Raw genomic sequence first — 27,571 nt, forward strand, 5'->3', positions numbered from 1 at the left:
CCAGGATACACAAAACCCTGTCTGGGATGGTGCTAGCCCCGCCCGGACAGGAAACCCTTTGTCCAGGCTCTCCTCGCTGGAAGGACTCCCAGCAGCAGGAGGTCAGACTCGTGTCTGTGGTGGCAGCATCCATTTTGTGGAGCTGAGGCTTCAGTTAACTTTAACCGGGGTTCACAGTTACAGGATTATAATGCACTTAAGAGTATATGGTATGCGTTATCATGGAACAGCTATTAGGACTTGGTTCCGCAAGCTGCAGACGGGCTCAGCTCATGCCAGAGCACCATCTCACACGATTCCAAGCACTCTGCCTTCAGGATTGTTAAGGCCTGCCATAGGAGTGACTGATAGGAATCTGTGTGTCCATTCTTAGGTTAGATATAGGTATACTATATCTACAGCAAAGGGTGATTACACGACTTTGCCCCAGCTGTCATGCAGCCAGTTGTGTCAGATTTAGGAGGCCAGCCAGGGGTGGCAGAATACATGCTTCAGCCCCTGGTAGGCCCTGGGTACACCTATGCCCTGAGTTACAGGGTCTGATAAGGTGGCCCAGTACCAATTGGAAATGCACCTAGGGTACATGGAATCCATTTTACAGAGAGAGCAGTAGGCCTGGGGTCCTGATTGGCAGGGTCCCAGGCCAACTATGTCGTAAACCAGCTAAAACACAGGGCAAAAAGTTGGGGGCAACCATAGTCAGGAGGTACCTTCCTACACAGGGGATGACAAAAATGAGGATGACACTTATCATGTGGACACTGATCCAGATGATCAAAACCAACCGTGGGCAGACCCGGCTGACCCAAGGGATCCGCAAACTGCCCCTGACACACATGTATACAGTGTGAAAACATCTCCTACTGAGGACACTACTGCTTTTAACGCCCTTATTGAAAGAGCGGCAAGTAACCATGAGGTCGAGCTACATGCTGACCCTGTGGAGGAAGACTTTCTGGTCGACACCTTTTCCACTTCAGAAAGAACAGTCAAGACCCTGCCCATGCTAAAAGGGGTCCTTATGCATGCTGGTGACATTTTTAAGGAATCCACTAGGGCCAGGGTGTTAAACCCAAGGATTGAAAAGAAATATAGACCGGCACCTGTGGACCCTAGTTATATAAGAGGACAGTTGCCATTGGACTCATTAGTTGTTTCTAATGCATGTCAGAGAGCAAACTCCCAGACTACAGGTGATGCTCCTCCTCCTGACAATGTCAAAAGTACTGGAAACTTCAGGCAAGTGGGTAGCAGCGCAGGCAGCTAACATCTGGCGCATTGCCAACACTCAGGCACTCTTAGTCAGATATGACAGGTCCCATTATGGTACCCTTGAGACACTGTTGCAACACCTACCAGATCAGTACAAGGAGGGTGCAGAACTACTAATCCAAGAAGGAAAGCTTATAACCAATGCTTCCATCAAGTGCTCGCTAGACGCAGCTGACACTGCAGCCAGGGCCATGAACACTAGCGTTATGTTAAGGAAACATGCCTGGTTGAGAATCTCGGATTCAAACCAGAAATACAGACTTCTATCCTCAATCAGCCAGTTAACCCGGACTACTTATTTGAACCTGAGGTTGACACCACCCTTGAAAAAATTAAAAAAGACACAGAGACTGCAAAGTCTATAGGGGCTCTGCAGTCACAGCAGTTTCAGGGTGGCTCCTTTCGTCGCTCCAATGCTAGAGGACCTTCAAGAGGCCAATCCACACAACAGACACAGTACAATAAAGGAGGTACACAATCCTCCTACAATAAGAACAACCGGGTGGATATCGTGGAAACAACATCAAGGGCAGAGGAAGAGGAAACAACAATTCCAGATCCTCTGCCAATAACAAACAGTGACGCCCTGTCACTGCCCCGACCATATAACACCTGTCGGGGGGGAGACTACAACAGTTCCTGCCGGTCTGGAAATCCATCACCACAGACAGGTGGGTGAGAGACATTGTCCAGTATGGGTATTGTCTGGAATTAACATCCACTCCACCCAACATACCACCAAGACACCGTCCTATGTCCGCAAAGAACTTCCACTTATTGCAGCAGGAGGTCGTCCGCATGCTGCAAAAAGGAGTGCGAGAATCAAGAGGGAGAGAGAGGACCAGAAAGCTAGTCCAGATCCCCGGTTTATATTTCAATAAATCAAAAAGAGTAGCTAGGGATGGGGTTAGTATGACATTAATATTGTTATTGTCATAGCGACTCAGTATTGTTTTGCCAATTAGTGGTGGCACCTGTTAGGTGTCTTTAGAAAGCCCTCACCCACCAACCTAGTTGGTGGCATGCTTCATCATCGGGCCCACCCAGTGACACCTAGCGTGTCCTGGGTGTGCTTCGACGCCTGATTACAGCGGAGCAGGTATGTCACTGTGTGTGCGGTGAAGGGTGTTTTGGTATGTGAGGTTAAAACGGCTTGGCGGAGGTCCCTGGGGTGAGGATACTTTATTAAAAGGGCCTCCGTCAGCGGTTAAAAAATAAGGCTGTGGGACGTTAGAGGCGGGTTACGACCTCCTACGTCCTTAGTGTCAACATGTTTCAGCCAGTGCCTTATTACTAATCTGGCTTTCTTCAGGACAGTAAAATATGTGTAGTTAAAATAAGGGTTGTGTGGTGTAGTCTGTGTCTACACGCCCTAAAGTGTATATAACTGTGAGAGGGGGGATTCCCTTCTCAAGATCACCTGTACATTTAACATGGAGAGACAGGGACAAAACAAACATGGGAGAAAAAGAGTCACTAGGAAGTATTGATCATCTGTAATGACAGCCGGCTAAATAGCGGTTGAGTGCAGGCTATGAGCGGCTCAAGTGTAATGATACTGGTGGTACCATTATTGTGAGATCGCACTAGAACTTGGAGAGTGAAGTGATTAAAACAGCGGTATAATATACTGCAGTAGTGAATTTGTGAAGAGTTTAAGGCGCAAGGACCATGTCTTACGCTATTTTTGGCTTGCTTTAGCTCCAAGGTTATTGAAGTGGCAAGGGGTGGCCCTATTAGGGAGACAAAGGTAGGACCACTAGGGTTAGGAGACCTGTAGGAGAAAGTTTAGGTAGCGCTTACCTATTGTAGAGATGGTCAGCATACTCACAGGATTTCTGGCCAGCACCGGCGTGGGACCTGTTGTGCCTCCTTCGCAGAACCGGTAGTGAATGGCTGCTGTTGCCGGTTTTTATGCTGATGGCAATTGCGTAAGTGAGGGCACCTGGAGAGAAGGGTAATGGTGGAAAGACTCGCATTTGCGGGTCGTTATCGCGCTCAGGTGTGTGCCCTTCGTATCGCGCTGGTGCGCGGTTTAGTGTATAACCCTAGCGCATGCGCAGTTGTGGAGAGCGGTCAGGTGCATGCGCGGCCGAACAGTTGTTCGCGCACGCGCAGTAGCGTAAACCCTAGCGTCTAACACATGCGCGCATGAGCAGTTGTGCTAGCTCGCGCTTGGGAAGTCTCTCTAGTGCCTCGGATCCGGATTCAAAACGAGGTCGATTTCGGGGCGTGGTTATGAGCGCATGGGGCACATGGTTGTTCTCTGGTGCTAGGTTAACAGAAGCCCGATATCCCCTAGTTGTACCCTGCTGGCGTTGAAGCATTGATCATAGGGGCACTGTGAAGTGCATAATAAGTCAGTGATCATGGGGGCAATGTGAGTTATTAATGAGGCAGGGGTGCTCATCTGTCCTGGGTTCAGGTTCAGGGCTCACAGGACCGGGCAGTGTAGTGGTCATCAAGGGGTCAGGGAATTCCAGGGGATGGCATCATTTAGCCCCTCTGTAGCTGTAGACAGGCGGTATATCCATCTTTGTTCTTTGTTTAGTAGTTTTTTGTCATTGTTGATCGGGCTGACCGGTATTTGCTCAATGACTGTCCAGGTGGAGTCATTGGGGGTGTGACAGTGGGTGATAAAGTGATTTGTCAATTTGCTTATGTTTTTCTTACAGCGCATCGTGCTGCGATGCTCCGTTATTCTTGTCCTCACTTTGCGTGTGGTCATGCCCACATATGAGGCCACATGTGCAGGTTAGTAAATGGATCACATTCTGTGAATTGCAATTAGTGTGGCTCCTTTGGGACCAGATTTTGTTCGGTTCCAGGTTCAGGGTTTTTTGGTGTGGGATGTCAGGTGGCAGACACTGCAGTCGTTGCAGGGGTAGTGTCCGGATACCTTGGGCAATCCCCATGCGTTGAGGATGGTGTTCTCGGATTTTGGTGGTGGTTTAGGTCTGGTACTGACGAGTTGGTCTCGAAGGTTATGGCATCTTTTGTAGGCAAACCTGGGTCGTTCCCAATTCCTTTGCCCTGAATTGATGATTCTCCAGTGTTTCTTTATTATTTTTGCCACTTAGTTGGAGGCAGTGTTGAAAGTGGTCACACATGTTGTGGGTTGTGTATCGCTCTCTTTGGTGACGTCTTCAAGTAGTGCGTCACGATTCTGGTTTCTGGCCCTCTTCTGGGTTTTCTTGATGATCGCCTTTGGGTAACCGCGGTTTTCTAGTTTGGTGGCTAGGTCCGCTGATTGTGATTTGTTGTCGTTTACATTCGAGCAGTTCCTTCTAATACGGAGGAACTGGCCAAAGGGTAAATTCTCTTTAAGAGGCCGGGGGTGGAAGCTGGTGTAGTGCAGCAATGAGTTTCTAGCCGTGGGTTTATAGTAGGTTGTGGTTGTCAAGGTTCCGCCTTTTGCTGTTATTTCCAGGTCTAGGAAAGGGAGTTGCTGGTTGCTGGCTGTGCAGGTGAACTTGAGGTATGGGTCTTTGCTATTAAGCCATTTCAGGAAGTTGTCCAGTTCAGGTCGTGAGCCTTCCCAGATGACTAGTATATCATCGATATATCGATGCCATTTCAGTATATGGTGTCTGAATGGGTTGGCTTCCACATTGATGTTGGTACTTTCGAAGTGGTGGACATATAGTCCAGCTACACTCGGCGCGAAAACACTGCCCATTGAAGTTCCATTGATTTGTAGGTAGAAGGTGCCCTCATACTCGAAATAGTTTTCTTTGAGGGCGAGGGCTGCGCAGTCCATGACGAAACTCCTTGGTGTCTGGTATGGCCAGGGGGATTCTTCCAGGATGTCATGTAGTACCTGTAAGGTGGCGTCTTGTGGAAGGCTGGTGTATAGGCTTTCCACATCCAGTCCTACCAGTAGTTGTGTCTCAGGGTCAAAGGTGATGTTGGTGATGACTTGTAGCAGGTGTTTAGTGTCCCTGATATAGGTGGGGGTTTTCTGTACCAGGGGGTTTAAAAAGAAGTCACAGTATCTAGAGAGTGGCTCTAGTACGGAGTTGATGCCAGATACAATTGGTCTACCCGGGGGTGAGGGCTTTCTAAAGACACCTAACAGGTGCCACCACTAATTGGCAAAACAATACTGAGTCGCTATGACAATAACAATATTAATGTCATACTAACCCCATCCCTAGCTAGTCTCTTTTTGATTTATTGTGCTGCAAAAAGGAGCCATAGAGCTCGTGCCTATAGAAGACCAAGGCTCAGGGGTGTACTCTCTGTACTTTTTAATACCCAAAAAGGATGGGTCTCTCAGACCTATACTAGACCTCAGGCCTCTAAACAGTTACATTCTGTCAGAGCATTTTCATATGCTCACCTTACAGCAGGTTCTGCCGTTACTCAGTCAGGGAGACTTCCTCGCAACACTGGATCTAAAGGATGCGTATTTCCATATACCCGTACACCCATCACACAGACAGTCTCTCAGGTTCACTATTCAGAATCAACATTATCAGTTCAAAGTCCTCCCTTTCGGAGTAACGACGGCACCAAGGGTGTTCACAAAGTGTCTGGCGACAGTGGCAGCACACCTAAGGAGACAGCACATACATGTCTACCCTTATCTGGACGACTGGCTTATTCAAGCAAAGACGGCCTAGCAGTGTGCCAGCCACATGACCCACACCATTCATCTTCTTCACAGTCTGGGATTCTCGCTGAATTTTCCAAAGTCACATCTTCAACCCGCCCACATGCGACAGTACCTGGGCGCGACAATAGACACTCTGGTAGCCAAAGCTCAGCCAAATTCAGCGAGGATGAACAGCATCCAATTACTGATACAAAAATTCAGACCTCAACACTCGCTTCCAGAGAGAGTGTTCATGCAGTTGATAGGCATGATGGCCTCCTGCGTCTTCATAGTCCCGCACGCGAGACTACATATGCGTCCGCTTCAGGAGTGCTTGGCACGTCCGTGGAATCCGGCTCAAGGACAGTTAAAAGACCTAGTGTTGGTGAGCGGTCGGGCATTCAACTCTCTGCATTGGTGGAACCCACAAAACCTTTGAAAGGGCTGACCGTTCCAAGAGCCTGTGTCACAGATTATACTGACGACGGACGCGTCTCTCCAGGGATGGGGAGCTCATGTACTCCACTACACAGTACAGGGACTATGGACAGCACAGCAAAAGAAGATGCACATCAACCTTCTGGAATTGATGGCAATCTTCATGGCAATGAAAGCTTTCAAAGTACACCTGTGCAACAAGGTCGTATTGATCGGGACGGACAACATGACTGCCATGTACTACATACAGAAGCAGGGAGGAACACACTCTCCACAGTTGACTCATCTGGCTCAGAGCATGGTGAAGTGGGCCATTCAGAGGAACATCTTCCTCATGGCGGAACACCTCCCGGGCAAAGACAACCAGATGGCGGATCTGCTCAGCAGACACAGCCACCAGATGCACGAGTGGGAGATACATCCATCAGTACTCCAGCCGTACTTCCAGCAGTGGGGTCATCCAGAGATAGACCTATTTGCCACAAGGGAAAACGCAAAATGCCAAAGCTTCGCCGCCAGGTTCCCATATTCGCAGTCACAGGGCAATGCGATATGGATGAACTTGCCAGGCAGGTTTGCGTACGCTTTTCCCCCAGTGCCTCTAATACCGCTGGTGGCACACAAGCTGAAGCAACACTCGATGACACTCATCCTGGTTGCTTCAACGTGGGCACGCCAGCCATGGTACACCACGCTATTAGAACTTTCCGTGGTACTGCATCAAAGACTGCGGCTAACACCCAGACTTTTAATGCAGAGCCATGGCGAAATTCAGCATCCAGATCCGCAACAGCTCAACCTGGCGATCTGGCTCCTGAAGTCTTAGAATTTGGCTACCTAAACTTGCCACCAGAATGCATGAACATCATCAAGGAGACCCACAACCAGAGCGTGTTATGCTGCTAAATGGAAGAAGTTTGTCATATATTGTAACAGTAATGACACTGACCCACTTTCAGAACATTATCTGTTATTTGTTGCACTTATACAGATGCAATCTGGCGTACAGTTCCATTTGTATACATCTATCCGCAATAGCAGCTTATCTTCAAAACAGGCAGCACCTCTCCCTATTCAGAGTGCCTGCCATTAAAGCTTTTCTGGAGGTACTCAAAAGAGTGATCCCTCCCAGACACCCACCTTCACTTGTATGGAACCTGAATGTGGTCCTCACCAGACTGATTGGACCACCTTTTGAACCTCTACACTCTTGTGAGATTAAATTTCTTACCTGGAAAGTTGCTTTCCTAGTAGCGATTACCTCACTAAGAAGAGTTAGTGAACTCCAGGCACTAACCATTCAAGAGCCATTCATACAGGTCCACTCAAATAGAGTTGTACTACGCACCAACCCTACGTTCATGCTTAAGGTGATTTCCCAGTTCCACATGAACCAAACCATAAAACTGCCTGTTTTCTATCCTAATCCAGAAAATGTCGCAGAGAGATCTCTACACACATTAAACGTCAAAAGAGCTCTTATGTACTATATAGACAGAACAAAGGATTTCAGGAAAACAAAACAACTGTTTGTTGCCTTTTCTCCACAGCACAAAGGCAACCCCATTTCCAAAGCAGGAATAGCCAGATGGATAGTTAAGTGTATACAGATTTGCTACGCAAAGGCTAAACGCACTTTAACCATTCCTCCAAGAGCACACTCCACACTTAAGTTGGGAGCATCCATGGCTTTCCTGGGGAATATTCCTTTAGAAGAGATATGTAAGGCAACCACATGGTCCACTACACATACATTTACGAAACACTACTGCATAGATGTGCATTCAAGACAGCAGGCAGCTGTAGGACAGGCTGTTCTCAGAACTCTTTTTCAGACTGCTGCAGCTGGCACGGGCAGCCGCCGCTAATAGGAGGGACTGCTATATAATCTATGCACAGATATGAATTCAGCAGCCCACATGCCTCGAACCGAATATGCTACTTACCAGTATGCATCTGTTCTTGGCATGTAGGTCTGCTGACATTCATATCGCCCACCCTCCTCCCCGGCGCCTGTAGCAGCTGTAGCATTCAGAATTACTATGGAGCATGGACATCACTAACTGTATTACACTCCATCTCTGCCACAATGGCGAAAAACAATCTGAGGATGGCGAGGATGCCCATGCGCACTGTAGTCCAGGGGAGGAGCCACATATCTCGTGATACTTAGACTCTTCCAGGACAACAATGTGCATTCATCCGGATCCAACACTAGGCGGCGATCTATGCACAGATATGAATGTCAGCAGCCCTACATGCCAAGAACAGATGCATACTGGTAAGTAGCATATTCCATCTTTTGATACAAAACAATTGGCCTGGAGTTCAGTTCTTGAGTGTGTGCAACCTTTCGCTGACTGAGTGTGTACAACAAGTGCTTTGCACTGGTTTATTGTACTGCCTTACTGCTTGACCACTTTGGAGAGTAAGGCTATATCTAGTTTTAGCCTCTGCCATACCTCTGAAGACTGTGGACTCTGTGCACACTGTACCTTACTTTGGTTCAGTATATACAGAGCCACTTTCTTACAGCGAAGTGATTGGGAAATTAAATATGTGCTGCTTACCATCATGAAAGAAAAGTTGATTGCTTATTTGAGATACCCATTTAATAAGGAAGGGATTTTTTTTTTTTGCCTCCATTTGTAAAATGAGACTCAAAGTTGATACGGCTACACTTAATATATGTTGACAAATGTCATGCTGTATGTTAAACGTTTAAAAAAAACTGCAATAAAAAAAGATACTTCTGCATTGTTTTAATAGTGTTTATCTCATAATTGCTGGCCTGTTCATTGTGTTGAGTATTTTCTCCAAACAGAGTTATGAGAGTAAAACAAAATACTCATCTTCACGTGATTCTGAATATCAGTCAAAACAATACAAGGATCAGTCCTCTTCTCAATATCAGGTAATAGAATTACATACTCATCTTACAGTTGTTTGTGGATCTTATACCAACATGAAAAGTATATTAGCACAGATGTACCTCAATATAGGATCAGAAATGTACTAAACAAAGTGATATCTTGGGCAGCCAGAACAAGCTATTTAAGCCAGCTTTGGTGAAGGTAATGACCATAGCCATTTACTGGCAAAATGTTTTGATTTGCTTAGACTTAAAATGTACTAAAATTCACTTAATAAAATATAAAGACAAGTGTTCTGTAGTAGGGGATCTCTGTGTATAGTCATAATCTAGTGAATAGTCCCGCCCATGTGCGTGGACCCCGGCAATCAAAAATAATCTCTTAAGTTGTCAAAATAATGCAGAAACTGCAAAGACACTTAAGAGAGAATTTAAAGACAAATAATGCAGCCTATATCCACAGGCTACACTGTCCAGTACTTCAACTAGAAATTCCACCAAAAAAACACCACACATAAAACAGCCTGCAGTTTCTACCATAGAGAAACTTGCCTCCCCCATTCAAAGACTCTGGAATGATAGAGAGGAAGGTAGGGACAGACAAGCCCCATAGGCTGCCATTATGTGGCTTAAATAGGATACTGTGCCTTTAAGAGAACTTTCCAGAACTTCTCCCAGTATCCCAGAATGCATAGCAGGTCCCTCTACTTTCAGTTCTTTTTTCCGGCTCCTGCTTACAGGACCCTGGCATTGAGCTCTCCCTTTTTCAAGGGTTTATTGGATTTTTTTGACACTTTTGACTTTTAAAAGTGTTCCTATTTACTTCTTGGTGTTCTCTTCTCCTGTTTTTGTGCTGTTTTAGGCGTTTTAGGGCTCTAAAATGCCTGGCCTTTTTGTTAAGTGCCCAGCATGTGAGAGGAAGAAGGCCAAGAGTGACCCCCATGATGTCTGCATCGTGTGCCTTCCAGAAGATCATGTCCCTGAGGAGTGTCATCTGCCAGCAGCTTTCTGCTCGGACTCTGAGGGACAGATTGAAGATCAGGCTGGCTGGCCTGGAGGATAGGCGTCTGCGGGCTGCAGGTGGGTCTGGGCAGGCTGGGATGGTTCCCTCTGCCTCTGCTGAGGCCCCTGGGGGGCTCCCCGGGGGCAGGAAGTCCAGCAAACGGTCCCATTCTCCGTCGACGTTGATTGCATCGACGACGTCGAGAGGGATGACGGCGGCGTGCTCCCCTTCTCCCCGGGGCTCCGGATCGAGACGGCGTGACGTCGAGGGAGAAGCCTCCGTCGAAGCCGCCGTCTACGTCATCGTCTTCGTCGACGTCGAGATCTTCCTATCGACGCCGGAGGCGAAGCGACGTGCATCGGCGCTCGCCGTCGAAGCGGCACCGACGCTCGGCGTCGAGGCGACACCGCCGATCGACGTCGAGGGGCTCCTCGACGTCAAACATCCAGACGACGGCGACGTTCGTCGTCTAAGACGGAACGCTCGACTTCGAGAAGACGACGTACGACGTCGCGGAAGAGGAGGTAGACGTCGAGGAGTCGACGGTCGACGCCGAGGAGCAGAGGGTCGACGCAGGGGAGACGGCGATCGACGCCGGAGTCCGGGAAGCGTCGTTCTACGCCAGAGAAGCGTCTCTCTGCAGACATCGGTCAGCGTCTAGGAGTCGGTCACCCTCTCCAGAACGGCGCAAGAGGGATTCTAGTCCCAGAAGTCACGCTACTTCCGGTGGAGGACGCAAGAGGAAGAGGTCGCCTGCTGATGGGGCTGGCTCTCCGCACCCTTCGCCTAAAGGGTCAACGGGCACATTGTACTCAGAAGTGTACACGCCATCTCGGCCCAGGACTCCGCCTCCTCCTCCTGTTCCTAAGGAGGACCCCCCCACCCAAACCGCCACTGCCTTCAGGGGACCCTCTTCCACCTCCGGTCCCTCCGCATGGGCCCACCCCGCAGCCGAAGGTTCCTCCTCGGAGGTCCACTTCCCTGCCGTCCCTGCCTGTTCCTCCTAAGGGGACCCCGAAACCGAAATCCCGGGAGGAACCGACGAATCCCCGTGAGGATCCAAGGAAGTCTCCTCCACGTAGACCGAAGGAGCGCCCTCGAGCAGGCAGGTCTCGCTCTCGCTCTGGGAGGAAGGAGAGAGCGCGACGCAGATCATCCACAAGGTAGAGACACCGCCATAGGAGGCGCGAATCCCGCTCACACACGAGGTCCTCTGGGACCAGGGATTATTCCCCTACCCTATCTGGGTCACCGGACACGAGTGTGTCCCCGATAGATGACCTGGGGGCGTTTCAGGACGTCCTGTTGAGGGGCGCTGCGAAGTTGGGCATCTCCCTGACAGTGCCTACTCCGAAGACGTTGGTCATTTTCGAGACTCTACATCAAAAGCACCTGTCTCGTCCTCTCCTGCCTCTGGTGCCGGGCCTGGAGGAACCGGCTATGGATCCGTTTCTCACCCCCGCGGTGACGAAGGCGGCTCCATCAAGATTACTAAAGAAGTACCGGGCTCCTGATTCGGATCCGGCCTTTTTGAGAACGGAGCCTCCGCCTGACTCTGTCATCGTCACGGCGGCTCGCAAGCAGCATGCCACCACTCCTTCCTCCACGGTTCCCCCGGATAAGGAGTCAAGGTGGATGGATTCGGCGGGGAGAAAAGTCTGTGGAACTTCCGCTACCTCCATGAAAGCGGCGAGTGCCACGGCTCTGTTGGGCCGATACGACCGTGCCCTCTGGGACTCCCTCGAGCGCTTTGCGGAGCATTTACCTCGGGAGCAGCGTGAAGACTTCATGGAAGTACTAAATGAGGGGATGCTGGTGACCAACCAGATAATCAGCGCGGCAGCGGACTCTTCCCTGTTGGCGGCTCACGGATTTTGCCACGGAGTCAACCAATGGCGCCACGCATGGCTCCGGCTTACGTCCCTGAAACCGGACGCACAGCAGAGGGTGGCCAATCTGCCGTTCTCCGGTGAGACCCTCTTCGGGAAGCATGCGGACGATGAAATGGCCCGCATGAAGGCGGAGGCCGAGACGCTGACGGCTGTGGGCCTGGAAAAGCCCAAAGAGACCAAGAAGCAGTACCGCCCTTTCCAACGGCGGTTCGGCGGACAAGGCCGAGGACGGGGACAGGCTTCGGGGCAATCGCAACAGCAACACCAGTTCCGTAAGCCGTTCCAGAAGCGCCAGAAGAGCAGGGGAGGCCAGCAATCGGCTCTGGCGCCCAAGGGCCAGGCTGGATCTAGGCCCTAGGAACCTACTTCCCCCGGATCCGTTACCCACTCCGGTAGGGGGAAGCATCCAATTTTTTCTGGCAGAGTGGAGAAAAATTACTCGGGACAAGTGGGTGCTGAATATTGTTTGCAATGGATACAGTCTTCGGTTCACCAGCCCTCCTCCAGCTATTCCCCCGGTCAGCTCGCAGTTTCAGCTGCGCGAGCTTCAGGCGGAAGCGGATATCCTGTTGAGGAAAAGGGCGATAGAAGACGTACCTCTGTCTCAGAGAGGAAGAGGTCTGTACTCCCGGTTCTTTCTGGTTCGCAAGAAGGACAAGAATGAGTTCAGGCCCATTCTGGATTTGCGGCAGGCAAACAAATGGATTCGCAGAGAAAAGTTTTGCATGCTGTCGTTGCATCAGATTTACCCTCAGTTGCAACAGGGAGACTGGCTATGCGCTATAGACCTACAGGATGCTTACTTCTATGTGCCCATCGCACACAAACACAGGAAGTTCCTGCGATTCCAAGTCGGCACCAATCACTATCAATACACAGTACTCCCATTCGGACTGAAGTCTGCGCCGAGAACGTTCTCGAAGTGCATGGCGGTGGTAGCAGCACACCTGAGGAAGAACAAGGTGTTAGTCTACCCGTACCTGGACGATTGGTTGATCAAGGCATCCTCCTTCTCGGAAGCGCGAGCACACTTCCAGAAGACGTGCGTTCTCTTGAACAAGCTAGGGCTGCACATCAACTTGGCCAAGTCTGTCCCGACTCCGGTCCAATGCATACAGTACTTGGGAGCCTCCATCAATACGCTGTCAGCAAGCGTGTCTCCTTCGGAAGAGCGACGATTATCACTCCTTCGGAAGGCTCAGGCTCTTATGACGACTCCATCTACAACAGTGAGGACGGTGTCTTCTCTACTGGGATCGATGGCCTCTTGTATCTTCCTGACGCCACACGCACGGCTGCACATGAGACCGCTGCAGGAGTGCTTGGAGGACCAGTGGGATCAGAGGAAAGGATCTTGGGACGACAAGATTCGCCTGTCGCTGCATGCTCTTTAGTCTCTGAAGTGGTGGTGTTCGGCGGAGAATCTCCTCAGGGGGGTTCCCTTTCACAAGGACATTCCCACGCAGACTGTCGTGACGGATGCGTCTCTTCTGGGATGGGGAGCGCACTCCGGGACTCTACAGATCCAAGGCACGTGGTCACCTATGGAGGCCACGTATCACATCAATTTCCTGGAACTCAGGGCTGTTCACTTGGCGCTGAAGGCCTTTCTTCCGTCCTTCCAGACCAACTCTCTGCTTGTACAGACGGACAATACCACCACGATGTATTACCTCAACAAGCAGGGTGGATCGAGATCGCGCACTCTGTCACAGGAGGCGCAGACGATCTGGCACTGGCTCCTCGCCAGAGGACTGACGATAACGGCCACCCATCTACCAGGTGTGCAGAATGTTCAGGCAGACGCACTGAGCAGACTGCTCCAGGAAAACCACGAATGGGTCATAAACGACGAAGTACTAGGAGAAGTCTTCGCAAGGTGGGGAACTCCAGATGTAGATTTGTTCGCCACCGCCGAAAACAGCATGTGCAGAGACTTCGCCTCCAGGTACTTCCAGCAAGGGACGCTGGGGAATGCGTTATGGATCAACTGGACGAACAGCTTTCTGTACGCCTTTCCCCCCATTCCCCTGATTCCGGCGGTGCTCATCAAGCTGGCCCGGTCCAGAGCTCGGATGATACTCATCGCCCCGGAGTGGCCCAGGCAGTGGTGGTTCACGGACCTGCTTCACCGGTCTCTCCTTCCTCACATTCGGTTGCTGTGCAGGCCGGACCTTCTCACGAAGTTCGGGGGGCGGATGTTGCATCCCAACCTCTCGTCTTTGAGTTTGGCGGCATGGCTCCTGAGATAGTGCAATATGGCCATCTGAATCTGCCCGATGATTGCATGGACATACTGAAGGAGTCTAAGAGACCTTCCACTCGGACTTCATATGCTTACAAGTGGAAGAGGTTTTGTATCTGGTGCCAGTCTAAGAACCATGATCCTACGACCTGCAAGGAAGATGTCATCCTTCCTTACCTTTTACATTTGGCGCTGTCTGGCCTTAATGTCCATTCCATTAAGGTACATCTTGCTGCATTGACTGCCTACAGGAAATGCCCTTCACAGACTTCCTTTTTCCAGATCCCTGTGATCAAAGATTTTCTGGAAGGTTTGAAGAAAGTATTCCCTCCTGTCAGGCTTCCCTCGCCTTCCTGGGAATTGAATGTGGTGCTGTCCAGATTGATGAAGGAGCCTTTTGAACCTATTCATAAGGCTTCGTTGCAGCTCCTGTCCTGGAAGGCGGCGTTCCTCGTGGCCATTACATAGGCCCGCAGGGTGAGTGAAATTCAGGCGTTGTGTTGTAATGAACCTTATACTGTATTTCATGCTGCTAAGGTTGTTATGCGTACTCACCCTAAATTTCTTCCCAAGGTTATTTCTGATTTTCATGTCAACCAGACTATAACTTTGCCTACGTTTTTTCAGAACCCTTCATCCCCAGCGGAGAGGTCTCTCCATTCCCTGGATGTGAGGAGGGTGTTGAAATTTTATCTGGATAAAACCAAAGATATTCGTAGGTCTGACCAGTTGTTTGTCAATTATGGATCGGTCAGGACGGGTCTTGCGACCTCTAAGCAGTCCATCTCTAGGTGGATTGTGTCCTGCATACAATTGTGTTATCAGAAAGCTAATAAGACCTTAGGAGGTAAGCCTAAGGCTCATTCCACCAGGGGCAAAGCTGCCACGACGGCTCTGCTCCGTAACGTGCCGATTGCTGAAATATGCAAGGCAGCCACTTGGAAGTCGGTTCATACCTTTGCTAAGCATTACTGCCTGGACACTGATGCCAGGGCAGACGCTCAGGTTGGGCAGGCTTCGCTGCGGAATTTGTTCGCACAGTAGTGGCGTTATGTATTATTCTCCACCGCCGCTTTGGTGTGGGGATGGTCTTGCCATTCTATTCACTAGATTATGACTATACACAGAGATCCCCTACTACAGAAGGAGTAGTTTCTGTCCTGTAACTCCAGTTCTGTAGTAGGGGTATCTCTGTTATAGTCATAAGCACCCGCCCTCCTCCCCGGTGGAGATTTTTCATCGTGTAAAGAATGCGACAGGTCTGGCGTGCTTCGCCTTCAAAAAGAACAAAGTAGAAGGACCTGCTATGCATTCTGGGATACTGGGAGAAGTTCTGGAAAGTTCTCTTAAAGGCACAGTATCCTATTTAAGCCACATAATGGCAGCCTATGGGGCTTGTCTGTCCCTACCTTCCTCTCTATCATTCCAGAGTCTTTGAATGGGGGAGGCAAGTTTCTCTATGGTAGAAACTGCAGGCTGTTTTATGTGTGGTGTTTTTTTGGTGGAATTTCTAGTTGAAGTACTGGACAGTGTAGCCTGTGGATATAGGCTGCATTATTTGTCTTTAAATTCTCTCTTAAGTGTCTTTGCAGTTTCTGCATTATTTTGACAACTTAAGAGATTATTTTTGATTGCCGGGGTCCACGCACATGGGCGGGACTATTCACTAGATTATGACTATAACAGAGATACCCCTACTACAGAACTGGAGTTACAGGACAGAAACTACTCCTTCCTCAGGAGGATCTAATTGATAGCCATGCACTGAATGGGCTTGCCCAAGTATGCACCCTTGAGTATCTTAAAAAAATACGCATTTATAAGTATACTGTGAAATGCACCAAGTGGCTTTCTGATAATGTATAGTGCTTCATCAAAGAGCAGCCCTCTGATGTTTAGCAATGCTTCGATGTTTGTATTTTCGACAGCAAGCATGTTGCCAATCCTCAATGTCAAAGGAGCAAAATCTTCAAGACTTGTATCTTTTCATTTCTTCCCTATGACTTTTATTGGAGGCAGTTGAGAGGTGGAATGAGCACTTTGCTGCTCCTAAAGATCGTGGAGTCTGATCTTCTGCTTGTCCTTCACGATATGTCCGAACATATTTGGGCAATGGTGGCAATCTGTAGGGTTGTGATCCTCTGGCAAAAAACAGTGCATATGTTGTGAAGTTCAGATTGGGCTTTATTCCTGCCACACAAAGGGGACTTAACAAAAAGATGGCTTTTGTCATAAACAAAGAAAAACTCCTCCTGTTAGAAATGTTTGTAAACGGTAATAGTCTAAAAGATGTTGGGGGAAGTAAAGGTTGTAAGGTTTGGAACAGCTTTCAAAATTGAGAAAAGCCAAAAATTCTATGTTCGAGGCATATGAGCTGCAGATTACACACTGTGCATAGATGGCCACCTAGTGTTGGGCCCGGATGTTTGCAGTTTGTTTTGTTGTAGAAAAGTCTTTGGAAGTCACAGGATAGGTGACTCCTCCTTTGGATGATACTGCGCATGGACATCGGCTCCATCCCCAGATTGTTTTTTTCCGCCATTGGGTTCAGATGTGTTTCGGTTCCCTCTGTCGGAACCGATAGTTGTTTTACTTATTTTACTTGAGACCAAAAGGTCTTTAGGACTCGCGTCGGTATTGTCTATCGTTCGGGTTCGTTTGTTTCATCGACTCCGAACCAACACTGCCCTTCCGCGTGCTTTCGGCCGGACGGGCCTACTCGCTCCAAACTACTTACATCATGGAACGAAGTCCATTTAAGAGGTGCCCGGTGTGTGCCTCGAAGTACCCACATATCAACGTGCACCCAGTGTGCAATAAGTGCTTGTCGCCGGACCACGACGAGGCTAAGTGTATGGCCTGCTCCAAGTTCCGGTCAAAGAAGACACTCAAGCTCCGCCGAGCTGCAAGACTGCAGGCCCAGCGATCGGCACCCCCTCCTACGGACATCTTCGACACGGAGAATGTCGGCGACGACACTATCCAGGATATCACTGAATCTAACCCGGCGTCGGAGGTCGAGGAAGACTACGACGCGGAAGACGAGGATTTCGAGGAAGTAGTCGAGGAGGTAGGGGACGACGAGGCCATTGCCACCGTAGAGGATAGCTCGGAAGAGGAGCTTCCTCACACTGACTCCGGGGCCAGCCACCATTATAAGGCCCAGGCCGAGGGATCGCCTTCGGGCCTTACCCAAAGCCTTGATTCCCGTCCCACGGCTCCGCCTTCCGGCCGGGCCACGGACATTGATACGGCACCGCTTACGGTCCAGAAACCGAAAGTGAAACCATCGGTCTCGGCGCCAGACGTATCTAAACCGAAAGCGCAAGTCGCACTGGTTGGGTCGAAGGCTTCGGAGGCCTCGGCCCTGAAGAAATCCAAGATGGCCGTCGAGCTCAAGAGCCACGCCAAAATGGCCGGCCCAAAGACTACGGTGTCGAAGCCGAAGGTAAAGGCGGCCGACGCGGCTGCGTCGGCACCGAAGTTGGTCTACGCACTTAAGAGTCGCATCAATACCAAAAAGGTCGACGACCATAAGAAGACCACGAAGAAGCGGCAGGACGACCGCAAGTTTCTCACTGCCCCGCTTCCGCTCGACAAGGCCAAGGGGGCAGCTGCGTCGGCTCCGAAGACTGCGTCATTGGTCGCCGTCCCAAAACCAGCTTCAGAAGACTCTCTCGAGCCGGTGCGTCCCTCCGCCTCGTTCACTAAAAAGGTCACGGAGTCCCTTCAGCGTATTAAGGAGGGGGCCGCGGCAGTCGAGCCGGAGGACACTGTGCCGCCCAAGCCTATCCACAAACCGGTGAAAACGACAACGCCGATTCTGTTCACGTTGCCGCCGAAGACGGCGCCGAAGGCTTTCACGGCGAAACCTGGGGCCGGTGTGCCCTTTAAGTTATCGTCGACGCCGAAGGCATCGTTAGTGGTTCCGAGCCTGCACCACCAACCACTGGCAGAAAAAGAGCGTCGAGGTGATTATCGACGCCAACACAGGCAAGCTCTCTCTCCTTAAAAGGAAGATCACCCCTGAACCGGCATTAGAACATTTCCAGATCCCACGTAAGAAAAAGATGGACTCTGCTGGTGCCTCTGCCCCTATGGAGCCTGCATCACCACAAGGCCATGAACTTTCACCCACTCATTCTAATGTTGAGGAGGGTGATGGTGACGACGAGGATGAGTATGCCTATCCAGTCTACTCAGACCCAGAGGATGTGACTGAGCCTTGGTCTGCTGGTGGCGACCCTGGGGACCCACATTCAGGACAGGAGCCTCAGCTTTTTTCAGCAAAGACTTCCCCAACTGAGGACTATGCAGCTTTCAATGCTCCGATTGAAAGAGCGGCAGCCAATCATGACGTTGATCTCCATGCCGACCCAGTAGACGTCGATTTTCTTTTTGACACCTTTTCAGTCGCTGAAAAAACTGTAAAGACTTTGCCAATGCTAAAAGGGGTGTTGAAACATGCGCCACAGGTCTTTAAGGAGCCCACCCGAGCAAGAGTCGTCAACCCACGTATTGACAAGAAGTACAAGGCAGCACCCACTGATCCAACATACATCAAAGGACAGTTGCCTCTGGATTCCTTAGTTGTCTCCAATGCTCGCAAAAGAGCCAACTCACAGACTACGGGTGATGCTCCTCCCCCAGACAAGGAATCAAAAGTGTTTGAGGCTTCGGGGAAACGTGTTGCTGCGCAGGCAGCCAACATATGGCGCATATCCAACACACAGGCGCTACTTGCACGTTACGACAGGGCACACTACGACACTCTAGAGACCCTTCTACAGCACTTGCCAGATCAATATAAGGAAGCTGCAGAAATGTTGATACAGGAGGGGAAGCTTATCACCAATGCTTCAATTAAGTGCGCTCTGGATGTGGCCGACACAGCCTCAAGAGCAATAAACACTAGCGTTCTACTGCGTAGACATGCATGGCTCAGAATATCCGGTTTCAAACCAGACATTCAAACTACCATCCTGAACCAAACTGTCAACCCAGACCACCTGTTTGGCCCAGAAGTTGATACCACCCTCGAGAAAATGAAAAAGGACACCGACACTGCTAAGTCTATGGGTGCCTTGCAGTCCCAGGAGTTGCGGGGTGGTTCCTTTCGTCGCTCCAATAATAGAGGCACCTCGAGGGGTCAACTGTCAGTCGACGCAATTCTATAAGAGTAACACCCAACCCTCCTATACCAACAAGGGTCGGGGTGGATACCGTGGCAACAACGTCAAAGGCAGAGGACGTGGTAATAACCGCTCCAGGTCCTCCACCGCCAACAAACAGTGACGCCTTGTCACTGCCCCCCGACCACGCAACACCGGTCGGGGGGCAGGTCCGCTAGTGTGTTTACAATCTCCTCTGGGTGTGTCTGTAGACCGCTTGCACTAGTGTGTAGTTGCTGAATGCCTCTAGTGCTCCCTCCTTTCTTTTCTAACCAGACTAGCAATTTCCCCGCCTTATCCCCTACCTCGTAAATTTTGTGGGCTGTAGCTGATATATCGTCAAGTACTCGCAGTCGGAGATGTTCCTTATGTCTCTCCTGGCATAGCTGTAGAGTGTGAGCTGTGTCTATTGTGGGGTCTGCCGCATGGGACTCATTGGCAGCATGTACTGACCCGTTCTAGCTCCGAAAGTTCTTGTATCTGCGCTTTTTTTGTGCCCCGTAATGGATGCCCTCGCCTGGCCGCGGAGGACTGTCTTTTACGCTTCCCATAGGGTCGAGGGGGAGCGCGCTGAGTCAGCGTTTTCAGTAAAGTAGAACTTGGTCGCTGTCTTGAGAGCCTTCCTGACGCCTGGGATTTTCAAAGAGTTAGGATATATGGGGTACATCCTTTTGCGAGTCTTTGCTCGACTAACTAATGTCAGAACTACCGGAGAATGGTCCGATATTCCCCTGGGTTGTATTTCGATGGTATCCACGTCGTGTATACTGTCCCCCAACCCCAAGAAGTAATCTTTACGTGATAGGCTATTGTGTACGGCTGAATGGTAGGTGTTTTGTCTTGCGGTTGGGTGCCTGTGGCGCCAGATATCTATCAAACCTATGGCCTCCAGGAAGCCGTGGAAGCTGGTGGGGCTGAGTGCATGTGCCCTCACTAGGAATTTATCCAGCGTCAGATCAACCACTGCGTTGAAATCACCCCCTATAAAGGTGTCCCCCGCCGAAAGGTTGAGTAAAAAGTCTCCTAACGCCGGCAACGCCACTGTTTGAAGTGCTGGTGGGATATACACTGAGACAAAGGTCAGAGGTCAACCCTCCCACTGTCAGTGTATCGCAGCGAATCTGCCCTGATCGTCTACTGTGTGATACAAGAAAATGAAAGGGAAGGTCTTCTTCAACAGTATACCTGTCCCCCTAGAGCCGGAGGTAAATTCTGAGTGTGCCACCATCTTGTAGCCTCTACTATCTAGAGCCTGGCATGCTCTACCTGTGAGGTGTCTCCTGTAGCAGAACCAAATGTGGGCTCTGGCGCTTAAGGGCCTGCATCACCAGACCTCTCTTGATCTTGTCTCCCAGTCCCCGCACGTTCCAGGTCAACACCTTCAGGGGTGGGACTGTTGTATGTTGTAGTATGCCGCTATATGCGGTATCCTGTGAGTGTTGTGACATAGGGAGGCAGTTTAAGTGGGAAACTCTGTGTTGTCCCCAATAGTGCTGTGAATCTAGCACCCCAGTGCGTGGTGTGTGGGTTTCCTTCGTCATGTCGTGTCGCTACGTGCAAAACTTGATTCACAACAACCAAAACATAGGAACATTCCCCCCCTCCCTTCTCCCATGCTACGCAGACATAAAACCGCCCGCCTCCCCAACCTAGCAGAGTTCTTAACCACATCCCAAACCTTCGTACTTGCTTATGGGGGTAAAGAGTCTCGTTACAGCGTCGGCTCCATCCACCTTACTCAGCTTCTCCCTGTTTTGAGTCCAAGGGCAGCCCGCCCAGCACCGGAGAAGATCTTCGCTATAGTTGCGAGATTGCGGTTAGTCAGGAGTCTGGTGGATGCCTGCCTTCCTCCGACCCCACCTCCGACGTCCTGTCCCGAGTATCTGGTCCCGATGTCTGTGTCCGTATGTGGTCCTGCATGCTGGTTTTGATGTCCTCTGTTGGAGAGGCGCGGTGCCTCTACCTGTCGCCAGCCCTCTAGCCAGTCCTGGGCCGTCCCAGGCTTGTCGAAAAACCATGTCTTACAGTCAGCCACCACAAGTAGTTTCGCTGGGAATAACATTGAATAGGACAGTTCTTTCGCTCTCAGTGCTTTCTTGACCTCCAGAAAGGTCTTCCGACGCCGGGCCACTTCCACAGTATAATCGGGAAAGAACGCCAGCGTGGAGTTGTGGATCTTAATGGATGGCGAGACTCTTGCCGCTGGTAATATGTCTCTGTCCCTGAAATTAAACAACCGGGCCAATACCTGACGTGGTGCAGCACCAGGCTTCGGTGCTCCGCCGGGCACTCTTTGCGCTTTCTCGACTTAGAAAAATTGGGACAGACCTTTGCGTTGCAGCTTGGACTTTACGAGATCTTCGACATAGTGGTCCATCGCTTTTTTGCCTTCCGATTCTGGAATACCCAAAATACGCACGTTGTTTCTCCTCGAGCGCCCCTCTTGATCGTCCAGCTTCTCTTGTAGGTGCTTGCTTACTGCCTCCATGCGTTCCATTGCTAGCTGCATTTCTGAGGTGTCTTCCACAAGGTATTTCGTGACCACTTCTACCTGCGCCACTCGCTCCGACATTTTGTGGAAATCCGCTCGTAGTAAGTTCACATCTGTGGAAATTGACCCTACCGTCGTTTGCACATTGGAGAGTGTCTTCATGATGTCTTCCAGTGTCACCTTCTTGGCCCCCTCTACGTCTTGGCCTTTGCCTGTGGAGGTGCGCCCCTCTGTGTGAGGTGGGTTATACTTTTCGTAGGCGTATTTGTCTAGTTTAGCTTGTCGACATTTTTAGGTTCTCTGCCTGCCATGATGTCGTTGTGATCGCGCCACAGGGAGGGAATTATATTAATGCAGTATTCGTATTAACGTCCGTGTCTCCTACCCGGCTCCGTGGCGGGCAGTACTGCATTGAAGCGGCCCGCGGTGGGGAGAAGTCACTCCTGTTCAGGTCCACTGCACTCAGAGACCGGTGGCTCGGGGTATGTGCCAGTGTAGTCGCCGTCAAGGGCCGCGGTCAGTCCACTCTCGCTGGAAATGGCCCTCTATATCACGATTGTGCTTTCTGCTAACTCACGGTAACAGTTTATGGGTGTGTCAGCTCACGGCGCTTTAGTCCGAGTTCCACGTTCTGGTGTGCTGCTAGTCTTTCGGGGTCCTCAGCGTGGCCCCTGTTGACGGGTACCCGATGCACTCCTGCAAGTCTGCTGTCTTTGTATCTGGGTTTTCTGCTCCGCCGCGTGTGTCGGACTTTCTGTGGGTCACGCTGGGGCACTTATTCCCCTGGCTGTCTGATCTATGTGGTTGGGGGATTCCCAGTGGCAGCCCATCGTGTGTTTGTAGTCCTAATTCTGCCGGTGTGGCTGCGGGCGATTTTAATTGAGGTCTGGTCAACCCCGGTTATCAATCAAGGGGTGGGGCATCCAATGTAACATGCGCCGTTCTCTTACCGCCGCCGGAGTGAAGCCACCACACCTCCCATTGCTTCTTATACACTTCGCAAGGCCTCTGATGCCTACAGGATGGGACCGTGTATTATCTTGTAGAAACGCCGCCCTATGGAGTCGAGCAAGCTTGCTGTGTCGCTCTCAGCACCGCTTCCGTGGCTTCGGCGTCTCACCACTTTAGGCCGCGGTGCCCAGTGCCCACCAATGTCCGTACTGAAGTGTGCGCCGTTGTCCCCCAACCTCCGGTGTGCAAGCCAATCTTCAGATGCCGCCTCCATCGTCTTCCCGACACGTTTGCACCACCGGGCCCAGCAATGACGACCGTGTCCCAATGGCTGTCCGCTACGCCACACGGTAGCGCGTCCGTTGCGAACCCCCCTGTGGTGGTGTTTTGGGGCTGCGACAGTCGCTCCGCGATCGGAGCTTTAACTCCGCTGCTCCCTGCGCGGTTGGGTCTCGTCGCTCACGTGTCTACCTGGGGAGCGTAACAGGCCTCTGGCAGACCGCGCTGCCCCACTGGCAATGAGGCAATCCGTGCCCTCTTTGGCCCTGAGCTACAAATAAGGCGCCGGGGAGATTTCGCCTTCGGGCGCTGCTTGTGCGGATCTTCCGGTGGGTTGATTCGCTTCGGCACCTCCGGAGTTCCGGGCACTTCCGGCTGCTTGTAGCCGACCGCCACTCACTTCCGCTGGGGCTTGTGTTCACCTGATGTCGGTGCTGCGTCCACGCTTACAGGCCTCAATGCCGCCCTTCGTGGCCGGGCCGGTTCCCGACTTCGGATTTTCACCGTGGTCACTTGTGTTGCTGCATTTTCTAAAAGTACTCCCGCACATATTACCACTTAAACCTTTCATAATGGCTCATTGTCAGTTGCTTGCTGAGATTGCGTACTCTCAAAACTGTTTCATCATAACTTTTTCACAGTGCACCAGTGAATGTCAGGTGCTGTCGGTTTAAGTTCTGTAAATCACCTTCTTCCCTGAACAATTGGTGCTGGAGACTTGCCTCATTTCTGCCCAAAGCTATGTCACCCCTCCATATGGTTCAGTCCATCCCCCTATGCAACAAATACCTTAGAGGGGGCGAAATTTCATAGTTGGACCAAAGAGAGCTTTCAGGTTATATAACCATTACAGATGGGTGGTGAAGTTAGGGTAGAGATCATCTTTACATGGGCTTTGCCCTTGTTTATGGAGGGAAGGCAGTCCGCAAGCAGGCCCTGTCCATGTAGATAATTTTGTGCTTTAAAACCTGCCATGCCCTGGCCATTCTTATTCCTCAAACGTTGCAGCACCTTCCTTGTAAGGGGCGTTTCAGTTCTGGACATCTGCCAGATTGCTACATAGACATATGTGCACACTTTCACTGCTGGGTGGTGCACGTCCGGTATCCTCCATGAACCCCTCAGTGCTCCGCGTTGCAAGGGGCCAGTGACCTTATGATGCCGGTGGGGGAAAAGCAGCACCACCAGGAATGTGGAGGCTGGTCGTGGGTCAAATCAATCCGGCCACAACGGGCAAACACACAGTCCGGGATGGGATTAAATGCTGCACAGGCGTTTCCCAGGAGCCCCGTCGACTGGTCGTCACAAGTACTGAAAGGCAGGCTGCAAGCCCTGGGACACACCCTACTTGATTCTGCTGCCGGTGTGCACAAGCTCTGCAGCACAATACCTAGAGGTCTTTAAACTGTCCCGCCCCTAGATTTGAGCCCTAATGCCCACCCCTAGGAAAACCCACTTGATTATGCAGCCCTAAAAAACATCTCGTCCCCGTCCTTGAGCCCCAAGTCAGACTCCTAGGCCCACCCATCCCCATAACCCTATTACTGACCCCCGGGACAGCCCAGAGTTCTAAAAACCAGAGAGCAGCTTGACCGAAGAACGGACAGTGACCAGAGAGCAGTTTTTAGTGGGGGCAAGGGGAGAGTGGCTGCATTTGTTCTTATAGTATTTAAATATTACTGTTACTTTATTAATACTGTGATTTGCGTTTTCTTTTTTTTTTTTTTGCGCTGCAGTTACTACACAGCTATTACTGTACATGTGCCTTTACCATTCATGCTTTTGGAACAAAAATCATTGTCAAGGCATATCCGTCATAAAAGGTAAACGTGGTAAAGTTTTGAGTGGTAATAGCTTCGCAGTAACTGCATCGAATGATTATAACCGCGTTACAATAGCAGTTTTTCCTGTGGCTAATCCCAGATTACTCACTGTCCTCCCTATTCCCATTCTGTGTAGTGGACTCCTTGGATTGTAACAAGGTCCAAAGTTGGATTTGTCACACTGTTGTCTGCAATCTGTCATGCCTGATCTGCATCTTAGGACATCGGAAAGCTCAGGATAAATGGATGTCATCAGGCAGGAGTGGCCTGTATAGATGGTTCCGCCTTCACTTCCGAAGGAAGTGCAGATTTGCTGCAGAGTCCTGTGCACTATATGCCTGCACCTGAAGTAATTGCGTAGAAAAATAATGACCCAGACTTGTGCCTGGGGGTATTCAAAAGGTGAGGAATCTGTGGTTAAATGGAGTATTCCCAAAAAGATAATTGCCAAAGGTAAGTAACTTGTTCTTCAATTCACTTGCGCCCAAAAGGTTTAGTGTTCTTTTGAGAGCGCATGCAGTTATGGGGAGCCCAAAGACTATTTGTCCTCATTCAGCCTAGTTTTTCTCTGAGCCCAAAACATTGTCCAGAAAAAGTAGTTGTGAGTGTGTAAGTTAATATGCAATTTTAACTGTTAACTTTCTGTTTTCTAGTCCCAGGCTGGTGGCTATGGAAAATCTGCTGTGGATAGCCGGTCTTCAAAAGGATACGAATCTGGTAGTCGTCACTCAAGCACAGGCTATAGTAAAGATTATGATAAGTCTTCAAGAACATACGACTCTGGCAGTAGTCAGTCAGGGTCTGGATTTAGTAAGGGTTATGATAGGTCTGCAGTAGCATACAGCTCTAGCACCAGCCAGTCAAGTTCTGGATATAATAAAGATTATGACCGATCTGCAAGATCGTATGACTCTGGGAATAATCAGCCAGGCTCTGGGTACAGTAAAGGTTATGAAGGGTCTGCAAGAACTTATGACTCTGGTACTCAGCAGCAAACCTATGGATACAACAAAGATCAGGAGTCTTCAAGGACATATGAATCTCGCAGCAACCTCCCAAGTTCTGCATACAACAAAGGTTTTGGTGAGCCTCCAACAACATACAACTCTAGTAGTCTTCAATCAAGCTCTGGATACAATAAAGATTATGGCATGTCTGCAAGAACATATGAGCCCGCCAGTCATTCCGCCTCTGGATATGATCAAGGTTATGACCAACGCCAAGCAAATTCAGGTATTCAGAAAATATTTTCTAAACAGTAGAACACATTTTTAACAAATCAGATTTAAAAAATGCTATTTTGTACTTTGTTTGCATCTCTTATGGACTTGCACATGTAAGTGGCTTTTGTTTTCCACTTTAGAATAAAATAGTTAAGGGTTGGTTAGGCAACCATAAAAGTTTATTTGGAAATAAATTAATTGGACGTTAACATGCTATTTAAAATCAAGCAACCACATTTATTAATATAAAAATAGTTTACAAAGACTTTTTCTTTTTCTATATCAATCACTGAAAACCTAATATGTGATATCAATATATGTATTTATTTACAAGGCATGCAAGACTAAAGATGCACATTGCTGGGCATACTCCCATCTAGTGTTGGGCCTGGATGTGTTTTTCCTCAAAGAAGTCTTTCGAATGACAAGGTGCCGTGACTCCTCCTCTTGGCAATAATGCACGTATTCATCAACTCTACTGTTAGATTGTGTTCGAGGCATGTGGGCTGCTGAATTTATATCTTGTGCATAGATCGCCGTCTATTGTTTGGTCCGGATGATTGCACTTTAATGTCTTGGAAGAGTCTTCGAAGTATCACGAGATAGGTGACTCCTCCCTTGGACTACAGTGCGCATGGGCATCTTCTGCATCCTCAGATTGTTTTTTTTCCGCCATTGGGTTCGGATGCGAACTCCTAAATTCCAACTTTGGAATCAAAAAACAAAACTTTTCTAAATGCCAAAAGGCCTTCGATTCGACGGTATTGTTCTCGCTCGGTACCGCTTACTCTATCTAGCCTTCCATCTCGAATCGGTCATCGACGCGGGCAGTTGGGCCTTTTCGACACCACGTGAATCGACGGTCGATGGAAAGAAGCCTGTTTAAAAGGTGCCCACAATGCCAATCCAAGTTCCCACATACTGATAAGCACTCAGTATGCAACAAGTGCCTTTCCCCAGACCATAAGGAAGAAACCTGCCCAGCCTGCGCCCAGTTTCGATCGAAGAAAACTATTCGAAAACGACGGGCTGCTAGGCAAGAAATGCAGCGACAGGCACCAGACCCGGACAAAATCTTCGATGATAACCAGGATCTACAGGAAGCTCCATACTCGGACCTAGAAATCGTCACCGTCGAAGACTACTTGGACTCCGATGACGACATCCCACTGGGGCAAATCGTGAGTACCCTGCCCCCGACACCAACTACCCCGTTACCAAAGGCTCCCGGTCAAGAAATCGCCAAAAAGGCCTTAGCCAAGATCAGAAAAAAGTTTTGCAAGCCCCGCCATCCGGCTCGGCTCCGAAACGAAA

General features: G+C 50.0%; 1 protein-coding gene across 2 annotated transcripts in view; it reads left to right on the plus strand.

Moving 5' to 3' along the window:
• LOC147722937 (uncharacterized) overlaps window positions 1–27,571 on the plus strand; it is a 417,291-nt gene that overhangs the window by 278,989 nt on the left and 110,731 nt on the right. For both annotated transcript variants that reach the window (XM_086965333.1, XM_086965332.1), the window contains exons 12-13: window positions 9,132–9,221; window positions 25,688–26,267. In XM_086965333.1, coding sequence (XP_086821459.1) covers window positions 9,132–9,221; window positions 25,688–26,267 — 670 coding nt within the window. The remainder of the gene's footprint in view (window positions 1–9,131; window positions 9,222–25,687; window positions 26,268–27,571) is intronic.

The sequence above is a fragment of the Lissotriton vulgaris genome, chromosome 4_1 (genome assembly GCF_964263255.1).
Source record: "Lissotriton vulgaris chromosome 4_1, aLisVul1.2, whole genome shotgun sequence".
Classification (NCBI taxonomy): Eukaryota; Metazoa; Chordata; class Amphibia; order Caudata; family Salamandridae; genus Lissotriton; species Lissotriton vulgaris.